Source organism: Zophobas morio, unplaced genomic scaffold, assembly GCF_036711695.1.
Source record: "Zophobas morio isolate AGI-343-1 ecotype UQ-CSIRO unplaced genomic scaffold, CSIRO_AGI_Zmor_V1 ptg000009l, whole genome shotgun sequence".
NCBI classification, from domain to species: Eukaryota; Metazoa; Arthropoda; class Insecta; order Coleoptera; family Tenebrionidae; genus Zophobas; species Zophobas morio.
Genome location: NW_026972114.1, coordinates 8,323,161 through 8,338,952, shown reverse-complemented (window position 1 = coordinate 8,338,952; position 15,792 = coordinate 8,323,161). Strand labels below are relative to the sequence as shown.

The window sequence follows — 15,792 nt, the reverse complement described above, 5'->3', positions numbered from 1 at the left end:
TATGCGTGACAGAGACATAGATAAATAAGAGAGAAGAGCGAGTGTAAGTAAATCTAGGTACAATGCAGACTATAGAAAGATAATAACGGAAAGAATACCAAAGTACCTAGACAGAGAAAGCGCGAAAGCGAAAAAAAAATAATTGCGAATTGAAGACGGAAGAGGGGTGGAATGGATGAAAGAAGTGGAGACGACAAGAGTAAGGCTGGGGCAAGGGGGGATGGGATAAAGGAAAAAAAGAGTTATTTGGTTATAAAATGTATTTATTTGGTTTTTTGTTAATTAGGGAAAAATTGTAGTGTTGTAAATCAAGAATCTTTTAAGTCCGTAGGGTAGAAAATAAAAACTTACTACATTATCTCGAAAAGTTTTACTCATGAATACTACGAATAGAGAAAAATAGATCTGGTTTTACTCTCACCATTGCAGAAGTTTATGACGGAAAACTGTTATTAAATATTTCTCTGTCTGTTTATCGATCCTTTTCGGATTTCAAAAGCAGTAGAAAATATAATTATGAACGGATTAGCTATACTTAGCAGAAATAGGAAAAGAAAAACAATTACAAGTGCAAATAGTTTTCCTGAAAGTCGTTTTTAGTTTGTTAAAATTGTTTTTGCATAAAACGTGGACTATTTTTCTTCGTTACGACAACATTTTTAATTTCGCGAAGTAAGCAAGAAAATTATTGCAATAGAGTCTGTTCAATTTTAAGTTTCTTCCACGTTTTAACGTTTGTCCAATATGAAAATTTTGATTTTCCGTTTTCGTCCGTCTGTGTAATGTTGGCAAATTTATTATGTATGACCGAAACTACTGGACCATGTGTTTTGTCAAATTTTATGAAGTATTATGTACCTCTATGCTTGTGGTTTATTATTAATATGCCAACATTTTTTTCCATCTGGTATCGTGATTTTTGAAAAAAAAATAAATTAAACAAAACAAATTGAAAATTTTTCAATGTACAGTCAGCCTATTCAACATTTTGTGACGTGCAAAATAATGTACGTCTACACGTACAACCTATTTTTTTTTTTAGTGAGTAAGTGTTAACCATAAAATGTGTTTTTTTTTTAATTTCAGTTTCAGTTGCGAGGAAAAGGTTTTCAATGTTTAAATAACTTTTGATCTAAATTACTGACGTTATTTTGATTGGCATAGGTTATTAAACTTTATTTTACAAGCAAACAAGTAAAAATTATGAGGAAAATGTCAGAATGTCAGATATAATACCAGGATTAGCTTTATATGTATTTAGGCTTTTCTGAAACAGGAAAATTAAAAGCTTATTTTATATCACTCTTTTCAGCTCTAAATGTGTATTTATGCTTAAATAGTTATATGCCATTGTTGGTTTAAAAATTATCCAGATTATTTTGTTCTATATTTGTCGCAGGGGACAAGTGATGGCATTTTGATAAATTAAATCAAAAAACGTATTTGTCTTTTTTATTCTTACATGTTAACGTCAAAATGAAACGTACATAAAAATGTTCGCAGATATTTACAACAGGAATTGTTTTAACTTAAAAAAAAAACGTCCGAAAAGCAATAACTTTCCTTAAAAAGTGGCCAAATGAACTTTGCGCAGCAGAACTGGAACTAAATAAAATCTCAATTACCGCGTAAATTTCATCTAATTACGACAGACCGACGCACACGAAACACTTATTATCCGAAAGGAAAGTAGGAAAATTATACGAATATTGTATTCAGTTACTAATGGACTTGATATTTATCAACAAAACCATCAAAAATCCGATTTCTTGCGTAATAAATTCATTTATGAAACGCTCGACGCCTTTCTTTTCTTCTTGGAGGCGGGCTCCGATGTTCCTTTATTGTCTTGAATACTCTGCAACTTTGACTCCATTAACTCCTTCTGTAATTAGCACGCAGTCACCTTTTTCATCAATTATTTACATTAGTGGTCTTACCAGAGACTCGTTCCGACGAACTAATAATTTCACGTCGTCGCTAGTTACGGTTGAGCGCTTAGCGTGTCTGAAAGTAAACTTTTTGAAATTACTACACTATATTTTACAACAATAAATACTTCTGGAAAGCTTCTAAATCAGAAGCGTAGAGGGTGAGCTTTTTCCATGTCAGTTCTGCGATCAAGTCGAGGACGTCGGGTTCAAACTCCATGTTGAGATTAGTTCCCACTTCTCGTGACATTTTCCGAGCCGTGGAATAAACAGAATGTTTTAATTTCTGCAATTAAAAAAAGAAAGAATGGTGTGAATATCAATATCGAAAAAGTACGTGCGTAAATTTGAACATGGTGGCGACATCTAGTGAACACAATTTGGTATCATTCTTTAAAAACAAACAAAATTTCTGATTTTCTGTTTTATTTTTGTGTTTAGGCAAAAAGTAAACATTTTAAATTTTAGCTTACTCGTTCCTTGGACGTCATCTTTACGCATTTCACACTTTTAACAACAAATCGGGACTGAACACATGCCGCAAACACTCGAATTTTTATAGGTTAGGCATTCACACTATGCAGACTAACAACACAGAGTGCTTTAGTTGTCACTTTATATTCTACCGCCAACCACAAGAGGTCGCGCTATGCAAACAGCGCAGCTATCTTTCGCAGCGCTTCAATAATGTCGTTGTCGTTCGCTTGATGGCACCTCTATACAACTGTCGTTATTAGTGCTGCAAAAATGCCGCTAAAAATATAATTTTATCATATTAATTCAATTTTACAGCTTCTTATGACAAATCACTTTATACAATTATAAATTTCGTGTTTATTGAAAGGATACATTACTTTGGAATACACAGAGAAAGTGTAATACTTAATAAACGTTGAAAAATTAAATGTGTACTTTATTATCTAATACGTATATGTATATCGATATAAAATCACTGTAAACATATGTAAACGAGAAAAATATAAACAAACAAATCTGTATAAATTGCAAAGATTAAAACAAGAATAATTATTTATGAAATGCATGTGTTTTGCCCTTTTGATGTTTTTATCATACATTTATATATTAAATAAAAAACTGGCGTATTATATAACATGATTGCAGTAATTATTAAATCTGTTTTTCTCTTTAAGTTGCTTAGTCCCATAAATACACGGTAGCTAACTGTTGGATGGAATGAATGAAAGTCAATTTATGGCCTTTTTTGCAACACCGACCCGCAACTGCTGCCGCAGAAAAATATTTACTTTCATTTGCGAAACGGAAATGTATTTCACATGTTTTTTTGCAGATGCTTTTCTAGCACGTAAACCAACAAAAAGTACTTCATAAATTTTCTCAGGGCTTCGTGTAGCGCCCGGCGAAGTAAAAGTATACAGGATGTCTCAGACTTTGTTTACCAAAGCAATAGCGAATCGAGATTTATCACTAGATACTAAAAAGGATAATAGGACAATAACAATAGTAAACCTATCTCTATAAAAGAATCTAAAGTAATAACACCAAACTAGCTATAATATGTATGTAAGACTATAACTTATATCGGGCAAGCAACACAATTTCTAATCGAGTTATCCTAGTAAAGGATTTATCATATCGATGATTAAATGTGTAAATTTAAAAGAAAAATTGATACGAGATTAATTACGTTTATTAAATAAATTAAATTAAATTACGATCACGTGTCTCAACATTTCTAGATTATGTGGTTAATTTTTATCGTTGTTCACTAATCTAATGATTTGTGATGTCTAAAAGTTCCCGTAACATTGGTACTGTGGTTCTAGACAACTGCGCTGTAGCTCGGTATTGTTGAAAATAACCTACTTCCATTCATTTTGCTTTTATTGATTAATGTAGAATAGTAACTTAAAGTATACAAAAATTCTCCTCTCAAAGTGTTAAAAGGATTAGGATGATTTTTTCTGGTGTTCAGTGAAATTCCAGCGGACCTTCATGTTTTCTCGACTTGTTATAACCCGTAGAGTACGAAAAATAGGTCTGCCGTTTCCGTCTGCCTGACTGTCTGTCGGTCTGTTCGCCGTCTATGCCTATTTAATCATTCTACCATCAATGTGTACACAGTAAATGGGCTTTAAATTTTATCAAATAGTATACGCTTTGGTGTAGTTTATGAATCCGTGTTGACTTTTTGCCTGAAATATCCAGATTAAAAAAAAAAAAAAACAAAAATGTATGACAAAATTTTGCAATTTAATTTTGAAGCTGCAAAACCGAGTAATGTAAAAGTTGGCAAACGTTTTAAGGTTATCATAACCATGGTAAATCGTTAATCAAAATTTATCCGTTAACCACCTCCCAACAAATGGATGACGGCTCTTAAGAACGGTTCAAAACATTTTGCTGAAAATTTTATAAATTTGGACCAATTTTTTTAATAAAACCTGAATGTGCTCGCTGCGCTCGCCTTCTAAGCGATTTCTTTTTGCATTGTAACTAGTCTCACGAAAAATAAATATAAATGATATATTACTGAAATGATATTAAACCTGATTTAAAGAAATGAATATGGCTTTTAATGCAATACAAGAAGCGTCAGTTTTTAAAATAAACTTGATATTTTCTGCAAAATTAGGATACTCTAAAATTGGTGGTTTTACTAAGGCATTTTTCAATGTTTCAAAAGAGTTTTGACACTCCACGTTCCAACTAAATTCAACATTTTTCTTGCTTAATCTGTTTAGTGGTGCCGCTATATTAGCAAAATTTTGTGAAGTTTTATTGTTGTAAAGTTTTCTTTCTTCTTTGTTTGCTATTTTTTCTCAAAACAATAGGATAATGCCTCAAACATATTTCACTCTGTAATTTCTTGTACAGAAATATGGACTTTGCGGTTAAGCTCCACCCCTCGGTCTCACGACGAACAGAAAAAAATCATCACAATTGAGATGGGGCGGGTGGGTGGGGGTTATCCATTTCAATAGTAAAATACTTAAAACACAATAACCTCCGAAGAGACGATCTGGATTATATTCTTCCACCGTGAATGAAGTTAGAGACAAAGAGGTAATGAGTAGTGAAGGGACAGAAAGAACGAAAATGGATAGAGAAGTAGAGTGGTCGAAAGAGAACAGGCAGGTCTTCCAAAGAAGCAAAATAACAGTAAGATCACCTCTGAAATCGGTAAAGAAGAAAAATCAAATGGCAGAAATTTTGAATGGAACGAAGAAGAGGGCAGACTCAAGAAGGTAGAAAATTTTTAGTAAAGAGCCAAAAGAAAAGGAAGAAAAGGAGGCAAAATGGAAGGAAACAAGGAAAAGGAAAAGGAATAAAGGATGCAGATAGGGAAATCAGAAAAAGGGAAGCTGGTACGAAATTAGGAGAAAAAGGGGTGAAGGTACTGTTTTGGAAAGTCCAAGGGTTGCGAAAAAGGAAAAGGAGTTCTGGGACTACGTGGGAAAATTTGATGTGGTGGGGTTTAGGATAGACATGGGTAAAAAAAGAAAAATGGGAGAAATTTGAAGAGACACTACCACAAGAATATGTGTGGGAGTGTCAAGGGGCGACAAAGGAAAAGAAAAAGGGGAGAACAAGCGGGAATAGTAATGGGAATTCGAAAAGAAATGCAAGAATTGGAAAAGGGAAGTAATAATAAAAACGGACTAATGAAGAAACTAATACATCTGAATAACAATCGATGGGAAATAATAATCGTTTATAGCAAGAAAATGGAGGAAACCAAGATAATCACAGAAAATGAAGCAAATGAAAAAGGAGATGGAAAGATACTCATAGGAAGGGATTTTAACGCAAGACTGGGCGATAAGGGGACAAGTATAATAGATAAAGAAAATGGAGATAAAAGAGGATCAAAAGTCAAAGCAAATAACAAAGAAGAGAAAATATGGTGGAAGATAATAGAAAAAATGGGAAGGAAAATTTTGAATGGAAACAAGGAAGGAGAATGCACGAACATAGGGGCTAGGGGAGAAGCAGTTATAGACTATGGGATTGTCAACGGAGATGCGTGGGAAGAAATAGAGAGTTTCAAAGTGGGTGAAAGGGTAAAATCAGGCCACATGCCACTAGAAATAAAAATCAAAGGAAAAGAGCAAGAGTACAAAAAACAAGAGAGAATAAACGAAAGAAAAGAAATAGAAACAAGAACATGGGATGAAGAGGGAATTCAAAGATTTAGAAATCGACTAAAAAAAAAGAAATTCGAAGTAAAAGAGGATATAGAAGCTATGATAGCAGAACTGATCAACCTAATTGTAGAAGCTGCGGAAAAAAGAAAGATACACATATGGCAAGGGAGGAATAATGGATTGAACGGAGAATGTAGTGAGTTGAAGAGAAAAGCAGGGGAAAAATTAAGAAAATGGAAGAATAACAGGGAAAGGAAAGAGGAGTATGATATGATATGATATGATATGATTTATTTACGGTAAGAACCTGTACAATTAGAGTTAACAAAAATAAGGACAAAGCACTAACTATATAAAAGGCGCCTAGCGAGTAGTTTAAAATTACTTAAGGATTGACAATGAAAAAAGTCCAGCCTATCACAATATCTGTTACATATTAAAATAATATTATTTAGTGGACATCTCAACATATAGTTACAAGTACATATAGATGGATCAATATAAAAGATTGGAACATTTCTAACAGGATAAGGCGCTTCAATATTATTAGAGAGGATATTAAAGATAAAAGAAACAGCTGAAAACTGTCTTCTTGATTCAAGAGAAGGAAGTTCAAACAACGCATTATAACTGATAATAGAAGATGTATCTCTGTTTATATATTGTGGGAACTTCCATAGCATATAGCTAATGAATTTTCTTTGAACAAATTCCAGCCTTGCTATATGACTTAATAAGGGGACCAGACAATAGAACCATAGTCTAGAACAGATCTGACATGAGATACATAGAGAATTTTACAAGTAGAGATGTTCTTAAAATCCCTGCAATACCTTTTAATGCACCCTCAAATTTTATTTGCCCTGCTTAAAATATACTCATAATGAGATATAAAATTTAGCTTAGCATCCAAATATATACCTAAATCTTTAATTACAGTATTTACAAGGGTGACCCACTTAATGTATAGCTAGGATATAACGGAGAGACTTTGCGACTAAAATTAACAACACAACATTTTGTAAGAGTCATCTTATTTGCAATACACCAACTACTTAACTTGTTTATATCAGATTGTAGGCAAACAACATCATTGGAGCTTATAACGGAAGTATAAATTTTTAAGTCATCAGCAAAAAGAGAGTAGTTGCTATTAAAATTGAAGCCGACATCATTAATAAAAATACAGAATAATAATGGTCCCAATATAGACCCTTGTCGAATTCCAGAAGGCACATGTTGAATACAAGAATAATAATTGCCAATTTTAACCTGTTGAGACCTGCCCATTAAATAACAATTAAACCATTTTAATAAGATGCCATTAATACCATATGCTTCTAATTTTTGAAGCAATAAAGAATGATTAACTTTATCGAAGGCCTTACTGAAGTTAACATATGAGAATAAATTAGTTATGGTAGACCTTTTCTTGGCAAAACCATGTTGTTTAGGTGTTATTACAGATTTAAGATATGGAACTATTTTAGACCAGACTATATTTTCAAATAACTTGCATATTGCTGACAAAATTAATATTGGACGATAGTTCACAATCTGAGAAGCAGAACCAGATTTAAGAACAGAAATAACGTAAGCATGCTTCGAGAACAAAGGAAATGTACCAGAAGCTAGAGAAGCATTGAAAATAATATAAATAGACAAAATTAAGGACTCACTATAATTTCTAATAAACAAGGAAGGTATACCATCAGGGCCTGGACCTTTATTGATATTCAGCTTTCCAAGGGCAATGGCAATGTCAGAAATGGTAATGTTATTTAAGGTTAGGCATACATTCTTGGCAGATGTAAAGTCACTTTTTACATAAACAGATTTATCATAGACTGAGGAGAAGCAATTATTAAAAGCGTTACAAACAGCATGAAAGTTGTTCAAAATTTCACCATTAAATTGCATGGGCAATGGGAGCCCACTACGAGCTTTATTTTTTATAAATTTCCAAAAACTACTAGGGTTAGCAAATAGTTCATTTTCAATTTTACGCAAATACTGTTCATACCCAGATTTAATAAGTTTCTTACATTGATACCTTAGATTATGAAAAGCAACATAATCTTCACTACTATTAGTTGTTTTAAACTGTTTATGAGCACACTTTTTAAGTTTGATAAGATTGATTATTTCAGCATTGAACCATTTAGGGTAACCTGAATTAAATTTGAATCTGACAGGTACAAACTGATTAATAGCAAAATATATAAATTGATAAAAAATATCAACTATTTCATCAACTTTAGAACAGTTAAGAACGTACGGCCAATTAATATTATTGAAATAGTCATTTAAGCCCACATAATTAGCTTCCTTAAAACTGTAATAACTATCTACAGTATTATAGTACAAATTTTCATAGTCGTGATCAAAATGAACTAAAAAAGAGGATGACAAGGCCAGTCTAGACAATGGCTCACATTAATAATATTATACTGACTGAAATTTAATGAGAAATAACTATCACAAACATGTATTTCAACTTCACTACTTAACTTATGAGGAACAATTCCAATGGTTCCATCTACATGATTCCACGCAATATTGGGTAAATTAAAATCACCTACTACTATTATATCCCAGAAAGGATGTTTATCACAAATAGTTTCAACTGACCTAATGTGATCCACAATATTTAGACGGATCTAATTTGGGAGGAATATAAACGCATCCTATAATAATTTCATATTTTGAAGATATAGATATTTTAACTTATACTTCTTCAACAGTATTAGAGGAACATAACCGCAAAGACTCAAATTTACTATTTACAGCCAGGAGAACACCTCCACCCATAGATTTATCACTATTACTAGTATTTCTGTCATTCCTGTAAACAACATACCTGTTATCAAAAATTTCATTACTATATACTTCACTAGACAACCAGGTTTCAGTGAGACATATTACATCATAATCTACATTTAATACGAAACAGAAAAGATGTTTTAGTTTTGACCGTAAACCCCTTGTATTTTGATAGTAAGCTGAAAACGTGTTTTTAGTTAATTCTTCCTCGAGTACTTAAAAGCAAGAGAGAATTATAGGAGAAATGTGAAGATAATAAAAGAGAAAAACGATAAGAAGAAGAGAAGATAATAAAGTCCCTGAAAACAGAAGAAGAAGCATGGAGATGTATAAACGAGGAACGGAGAAGGAAGACTGAAATCAGTAGGAAAATCAAAATACATGAATGGAAAAGACACTTTATGGAAATATTGGGAGGTTGTGAGGAAAAATGCTGCAAAATAAATAAAGGAATCACAACGACGGAAGAAATGTGGAGAGGTTCGGAAATAACAGAAGATAAAATAGGAAGACAGATTGAAAGACTGAAAAGAGGAAAGGCACCAGGAGGGGATGGAATCCAGTACGAAGCGTGGATGTTCGGGACAGAAGAAGTGAAAGAAAGAATATGGGAAGTGGTAGATGGAGTTTGGAAGGGAAAAGGGTTTCCTTGGCAGTGGAGAGAAGGTATAATAATCCCATTATTTAAAATTGGGCAAAAAAGTTATGTGAAGAACTATCTTGCTCAATACGGCGTCCAAGATATTCGCAATGATACTAGCCGAGAAGTTACGAAAGGAGATAGAAGCAAGGGGTATGTTACCAGACGGTCAGGCAGGGTTCAGGAAAGGAAGAGGTACTGTGGACAATGTGTACATCCTGCGGCATTTAGTGGGGAGAGAAATAAGCAAAGAGGGTGGAATATAAATTCGAAATGTAGGCGTTGTTCATAGATTTCAAAGCAGCATTTGATAGCGTGAATAGAGAGAAAATGTGGGAGTATTTGAGGACAAAGGGAGTAGATGCGTACCTGGTAACGAAAATGGAAGAAATATATGAAGAAACAGTAAGTAAGTTGAGAGTGAATGGAATAGAGAGCGAGAATTTTTATACAAATAGAGAAGTGAGACAGGGATGCCCACTCAGCCCCGCATTGTTTGCAGCTTATCTAGGAAATATAGATGAAATGTTCAGAAAAGCACAGACAAGAGGGTAGTGGGCAAAGAAAAAGTGTGCTCGTTGGCCTACGCAGATGATGTGGTGATTGTGGCAAAGAAAAGAGAAGAAATGAAAACAATGATTAAAAGTTTCGAGAAGTAGGTACGTACAAAAAAAAAGGAATTGGAAAGTGAATGTAGAAAAAACAAAAATGGTGGTGTTTGGGAAGAAATTAAGAAAGGAGAAGGAAGCGTGGGCATGGAGAGGGAAGAAGATTGAACAGGTGAAAGAATTCCAGTACTTAGGATATATATTAAAGAGCAATAACTTAAATAGAGCGCATATTCAAGAAATGGTCCGAAAAGCGAACAAAGTGATAGGAATTGTATGGGGACTAGGAGAAAGAAAATTTGGACGTGATTATAAGAGAAGAATGATGATGTTTGATAGTTTGATCAAAAGTGTATTTATGTACGGAGCTGAGATTTGGGGTGGAGGGAATATGAAGAAAGAGAGAGAGTGCAAGAAAAATACTTAAAATGGACATTGGGATTGGAAAAGTATACGCCGGGGTATATAGTAAGAGAAGAAACAAAAAGAGAGAAAATGAGAGTGGAAGCGGGTAAAAGGGCGGTTGGATTTGAAAAGATGTTTAGTGGGAGAGGTGATTGCAAAATATTGCAAGAATGTTGGAAAGAAATAAGAAAGGAAGGGGAAAACATGATTGGCACGAAAGAGACAAGTATTATAAAGGAAAGGGATATGCATGTGAAGAAATAGAGAGAATGAGAGAAATGGAAGGAGTATGAAAGAAGAACTGAATGTAAGAGATAAGGATATAGATAAGGAAGAACGCAGATCGAGAATATCGGAGTCTAGATATAATGCAGAGTATAGAAAAATAGTAAAGGATGAAGTACCAAAGTACAGACAAAGAGAGAGCGCATAAAGGAGAAAAGAATGATGACGAGATTTAGGTGTGGAAATGAAGAGAAAGAGAATAATTTTTGGATGGATGAAACTGACAGAAGGTGTACGATAGGTTGGAGACGGGAAGAAACAATAGATCAGATGCTGCAAGGATGTGAAGGATTGAGAGAATCGGAGAAAAGCAGGGAAGAAATGCTAAACGAGGATGGAAGAGGACTGGACTGGATGAAAAAAGTACGAAAGATAAGGGAACAAAGGCAAGGGGTGGGCAAGAAGAAAGAATATAATTATTATTATATAAAACTCGAATATTTATTTTATTTATTTTTGTTGATTTATTTGCATTATGTAGATTAAATTAATTTGTACCCCTACTGAGAATCTTATTAAACCTGTAAGGCAAATAATAAATTAATGCTACTTAAAACATCAAATGGTGAATTCGAGGTTAGAATTATGTTTTAAATATTATGTTGTTGAAAGTATACTTACTGTACTCTATATATTAAGAAAAAGAAGGCAATGATTAACCCCCATCCACCCACCCACCCCTGTCTCAGATGTGATGAATTTTTTTATTGCCTACTGCAGATGATTTCTTGAACATCTCAATGGTGATAACTTGCTAGATTTAACATTCTTTTCTTTCAACAAGCAAGAGCTAACCTTCGTTTGTAAATTGATGTATGTCAGAAACATAGAAGACATACGTTCAAAATCGCATTATCGCTGTATATTTCTGGAAAACTTATCGGAGTATAGGTTATCTATTTATTTAAGTTTGACTTGCAATAAATAGAACTATTCGAATAGAGTTGATACAGGTTTAATATTAATTGTAGGTGTTATTGAATCGAATAACATTATTATACCTGGGCGGTCGTCTAATTTACCACATATCACTTCAATAGTATAATTAATACACAAATCTGTCATAATATTATCGAGGCAACAGTCGATAATAGGATTTATTGTAGTAGCAGGGCGAACAGTGGGAAACATGAAGAGTGAAGTGTATCTAGAAAATCGAATTTATCAACACAAATATAGTCACTGATAGGTGATCGATTAACCGTTAAACACATTATTTTTCAACTAGGAAAAACTAAATTATTAAAAAATAACACACACATGCAAAAGTATTATGATTTTGACAACAATAACGCGTTTCTTGCCCAATTTGACAGTTGCGGTCAAACACCTGTCAAAATTACTAGAGAGTTTTTTTTCACATTTTTGACATTCATAAACATTTTTTTTTATTTTTAAGCTATGATTTTTTTTTATTTAACGTGTGTCCTCATAACAACGAAACAAAATTAAATAATAGTTCTACAGTTATTTGTTCTGGTGAAATAGGACTGCAACAAAATCTTGCGAAGTGTACCAACTTATTAGAATTACGTTTTCGTGTATAAATACTAATGATACTTTGAACCACCTATGGAGATACTACTACAGAATAAAAATATTATTCAGAAAAATATGTACGAAAAAACTGGGATAAAACATGCTAAATAGTTTGGAGGACAGAAATTGATCCATTTTGCGGGGGTGAGTGCCACTCCTATACAAAAATATTTTAAGGAGATTGAAAAACATCCTCCTACGATTTAACAGTTTAAAGTTGATAACGTTAGCGAAGGCGGCTGCCGCCCCCGAATGTTGTTGTGGGAGGGACGTGCAATTATATCCGCTGACATGACATTGAAATTCTGAAAGCAAGTATGACATGCTATGATTTGCCAGAAATATATGTATAGAATGTGTACATACATACAAACACAGTGTTTCGAAAAAAACGCGTGATAAGCTGTTATTGTTTTAAATGTTAAGAAAAGAATTGTCAATCTACTGATTAATTATTATTATTCCCATCATACTACAACAAATTTGTTTTCAATCAGAATTTTAGGAAAAGCTTAGTTGTATCTATATATTGTGTTTAATGACTTCACCAACCAATAAATCCGGTTAAAGAAAGTAAAATTTCTGTTGGAACACGTTCCTGAAACATTATAACTAAGAAAATCTAAATCAAAACATGCGACCGAAGAAAACGATTCACAATTACTCGACTTAAACCCTCGGATAAAGTAACGCCGTGCCAAACACAAACAAATTGCTGCACAATAAAAGTTTTTACAACTTCAAAGACGTAATTTCTAAACTCCTCATTTAAAAATCTACTTTATAATATACCCCAACTCTGTTCACCCTAGTCCTCTGCCCGTAATAAAATCACCCATTCGGAATATCCTGAATGTCTGAAATAAATTCTTTAAAACGGCAATAAAATCGTTCGTGTGCCGTTCGTCTGTCACTCTCATATACTTACCTGTGATGGGATTCGGGGCCAAGGTCTCACACCCATTTTTGTAACAACTTTTATTTTTTCTGAAACCCTAGTCCCAAAAGAATAACTCAACAACAAGAAAATTATGACCGCAACCATCATCAGTCATCCGTAAGGGTCTTTAATCACTTCAACAAGGGGCGGCAAAGCCGTGAAATGAGGGGACAATCAAAAATAAATACGCATTGTGTGGAGTAAAAGTTCCACGTACACCCAGGCTTGGAAATCCGTGCACGATATATGCCCTGAATAACATATTTTTTATTCGAACGCGGAAAAAAGAAGAAACAAACTTGAGAAAAGAAAGGGAAAATTAGAAATGATTTGGGCTACAAAAATATTTCTCTAAAATTTTGAGCGTGTTTTAAGATTGATTGTTAATGACTTTAATCTCTAATAATGATTAGATAGAATAGAATTTCGATGGTTGTCTATTGCTTTTCAGTGTTATTAGACGTTATTAGGTTATCGTATAACTTATTCATACAACAGTGTAGATACCCTTAATAAAATTAAGTTTATTTAAAAGTCTCTCTCAGGAACTTTAGTTAATATGTCATGTGTGTTCATAAAAAGTGAAAAACTATAATTATTCTACACCCTATAGAAAATTCGTTCACTAATTAGACAAATAACTTTTTTGCATCTTTCAGAAATCTTTCAAAAATAATTCAGTTTACACATGAATAATATCTTAATTTCATTATTTTTCTGAGTCTGCGTAAAACTTTCAAAAACCCGTGGTTGTCAGGGAATCTAAAAATTTTTACAGCATCAGAGCCATAATAAGGTCAATAAAGCACCGACTCGGGGATCACACTGTGATGTATCGATCTGTCCAAGTACGTACCTGTGAGCCACACATCGTAATTTCTGTCACAGAAAGTATAGCTATATCTATCAGTTTGGAGATATAAATTTACAATACTAGTATTCCATTTGACACTTATATATGTACATACAACCCAACAAATTCCACTTTACTTTATTCTCAGGAGCCGAGCCATAAATTTAGTATAAACTACTTGATAATTTTGTTTTACTGACTACATGATTCTACAACAGACACACGATAGCGCGTAATGGAGTTGTTATACGTAGTCGTGTGTAATGAAATATTTGTGCACTTAAATATAGTGTCCTAAAATATATATAAATCTAATCTAGTTCCTCTGAAATTATAAAGATAACTGACTTCTAGAATTTTTGTATTAATAATTGTTTAGTCGTGGATGCAGTAGTATAATGATATACCATTGTTATACATTATTTTTGTGAGTTGATTTAATGAATGACTATAGTGGGTATTAATATCATCTTGTAATCTTAGGCAGCCATCAAGTGTATTGATTCTACTGTATATTAGAGATGTACCGACTATAGTCAGCCGACTAGTCGGCTTTGTTAAAACCGGTTAAAATTAGTTTAATCGACCGAAAATTGGTGTCAAAGTGTAGATAATCTTCCACTAGTTACGATTCTGAAATCGCCGTCACGATATATGGTCCAATAAACACGCAAAGCGAATTCAAAATTTCCAAAAATTTTCCAAAAAAGTGGTTAAAATTGGTTAAGTATTGTATAAACTGCCCTAAAATGTGTTATTCTTTATTTTTGTACTGAGTTACTACAAAAAATTAAATGTTAAAATTATCCAAAAAAATTTTACACTTCAGTTATTCCTTTTATTAAAATAAAACAAGTTTTTAAGGTAGTCAGAGAAATAGAAAAAAAACCCACTGTCTGTTGCATTTATAAACAGTCGGCCGACTGTAGTCGGTACATCTCTAATTTAAATCGAGTCATTCGGCCGACTCTCTACTTTTACATTTTCTCGATTTTTCATGACCCCTAGAAGACGAAGAAATAGGTCTCCCGTTTCCGTCTGTCTGTCCGTCTGTCCGTCTGTCCGTCTGTCTGCCGTCCCGGATTTTTATTAGACAGATAATCTCCGAAAGTACTGGGCCGATTGTTGTCAAATTTCGTATTTATATTAGGTATATCATGTAGATGGTAAAACGCTAACCAAAATTTGTCTAATCATCCCCACCACTAATGCGATGACGTCACTTCAAAATTGTACATAATAATTGGGATTTAAATTGTATCAAATAGCATAGTTTTACACATGTAATTTATGACTCCGAATTGAAATTTTACCCGAAACGTCCAGATTTTCGGAAAAAAAATCGAAATTAGGAAACAACATTTTGGCATTTAATTTGGAACCTACAAAACCGAATGCTTTGAAATCTTGCAGATGGTTTACAGTTATGATAAGCATGATATAATTTTAATCACAATATATTTAGTTATCCGCTCCAAAAAATTGATGACGTCACCCCAAAATTTTGCCGAATAATCCTATCAAAAATGTACAAAATATGATGAGTCTCTTCTTGTAATTTATCATTCCATTCATATTTTTTGGATTTGGATATACAGGGTGAAATTTAATGAATGTGCAAATTTATTTTATTGGTTTAAT

The 15,792-nt window shown here is 33.2% G+C and overlaps 1 protein-coding gene across 1 annotated transcript; it reads right to left on the bottom strand.

The window, feature by feature from the left end:
* Positions 1-1,698: 1,698 nt before the first annotated feature.
* On the bottom strand, positions 1,699-2,553 carry LOC135125650 (centromere protein S-like). Its single transcript, XM_064051302.1, has 4 exons — positions 2,405-2,553; positions 2,060-2,217; positions 1,941-2,007; positions 1,699-1,885 (listed from the first exon to the last, which is right to left on the bottom strand). Exons 1-4 carry the CDS (start codon positions 2,420-2,422, stop codon positions 1,787-1,789), a joined length of 342 nt encoding a protein of 113 aa, XP_063907372.1. The 5' UTR covers positions 2,423-2,553; the 3' UTR covers positions 1,699-1,786.
* Positions 2,554-15,792: the final 13,239 nt, after the last annotated feature.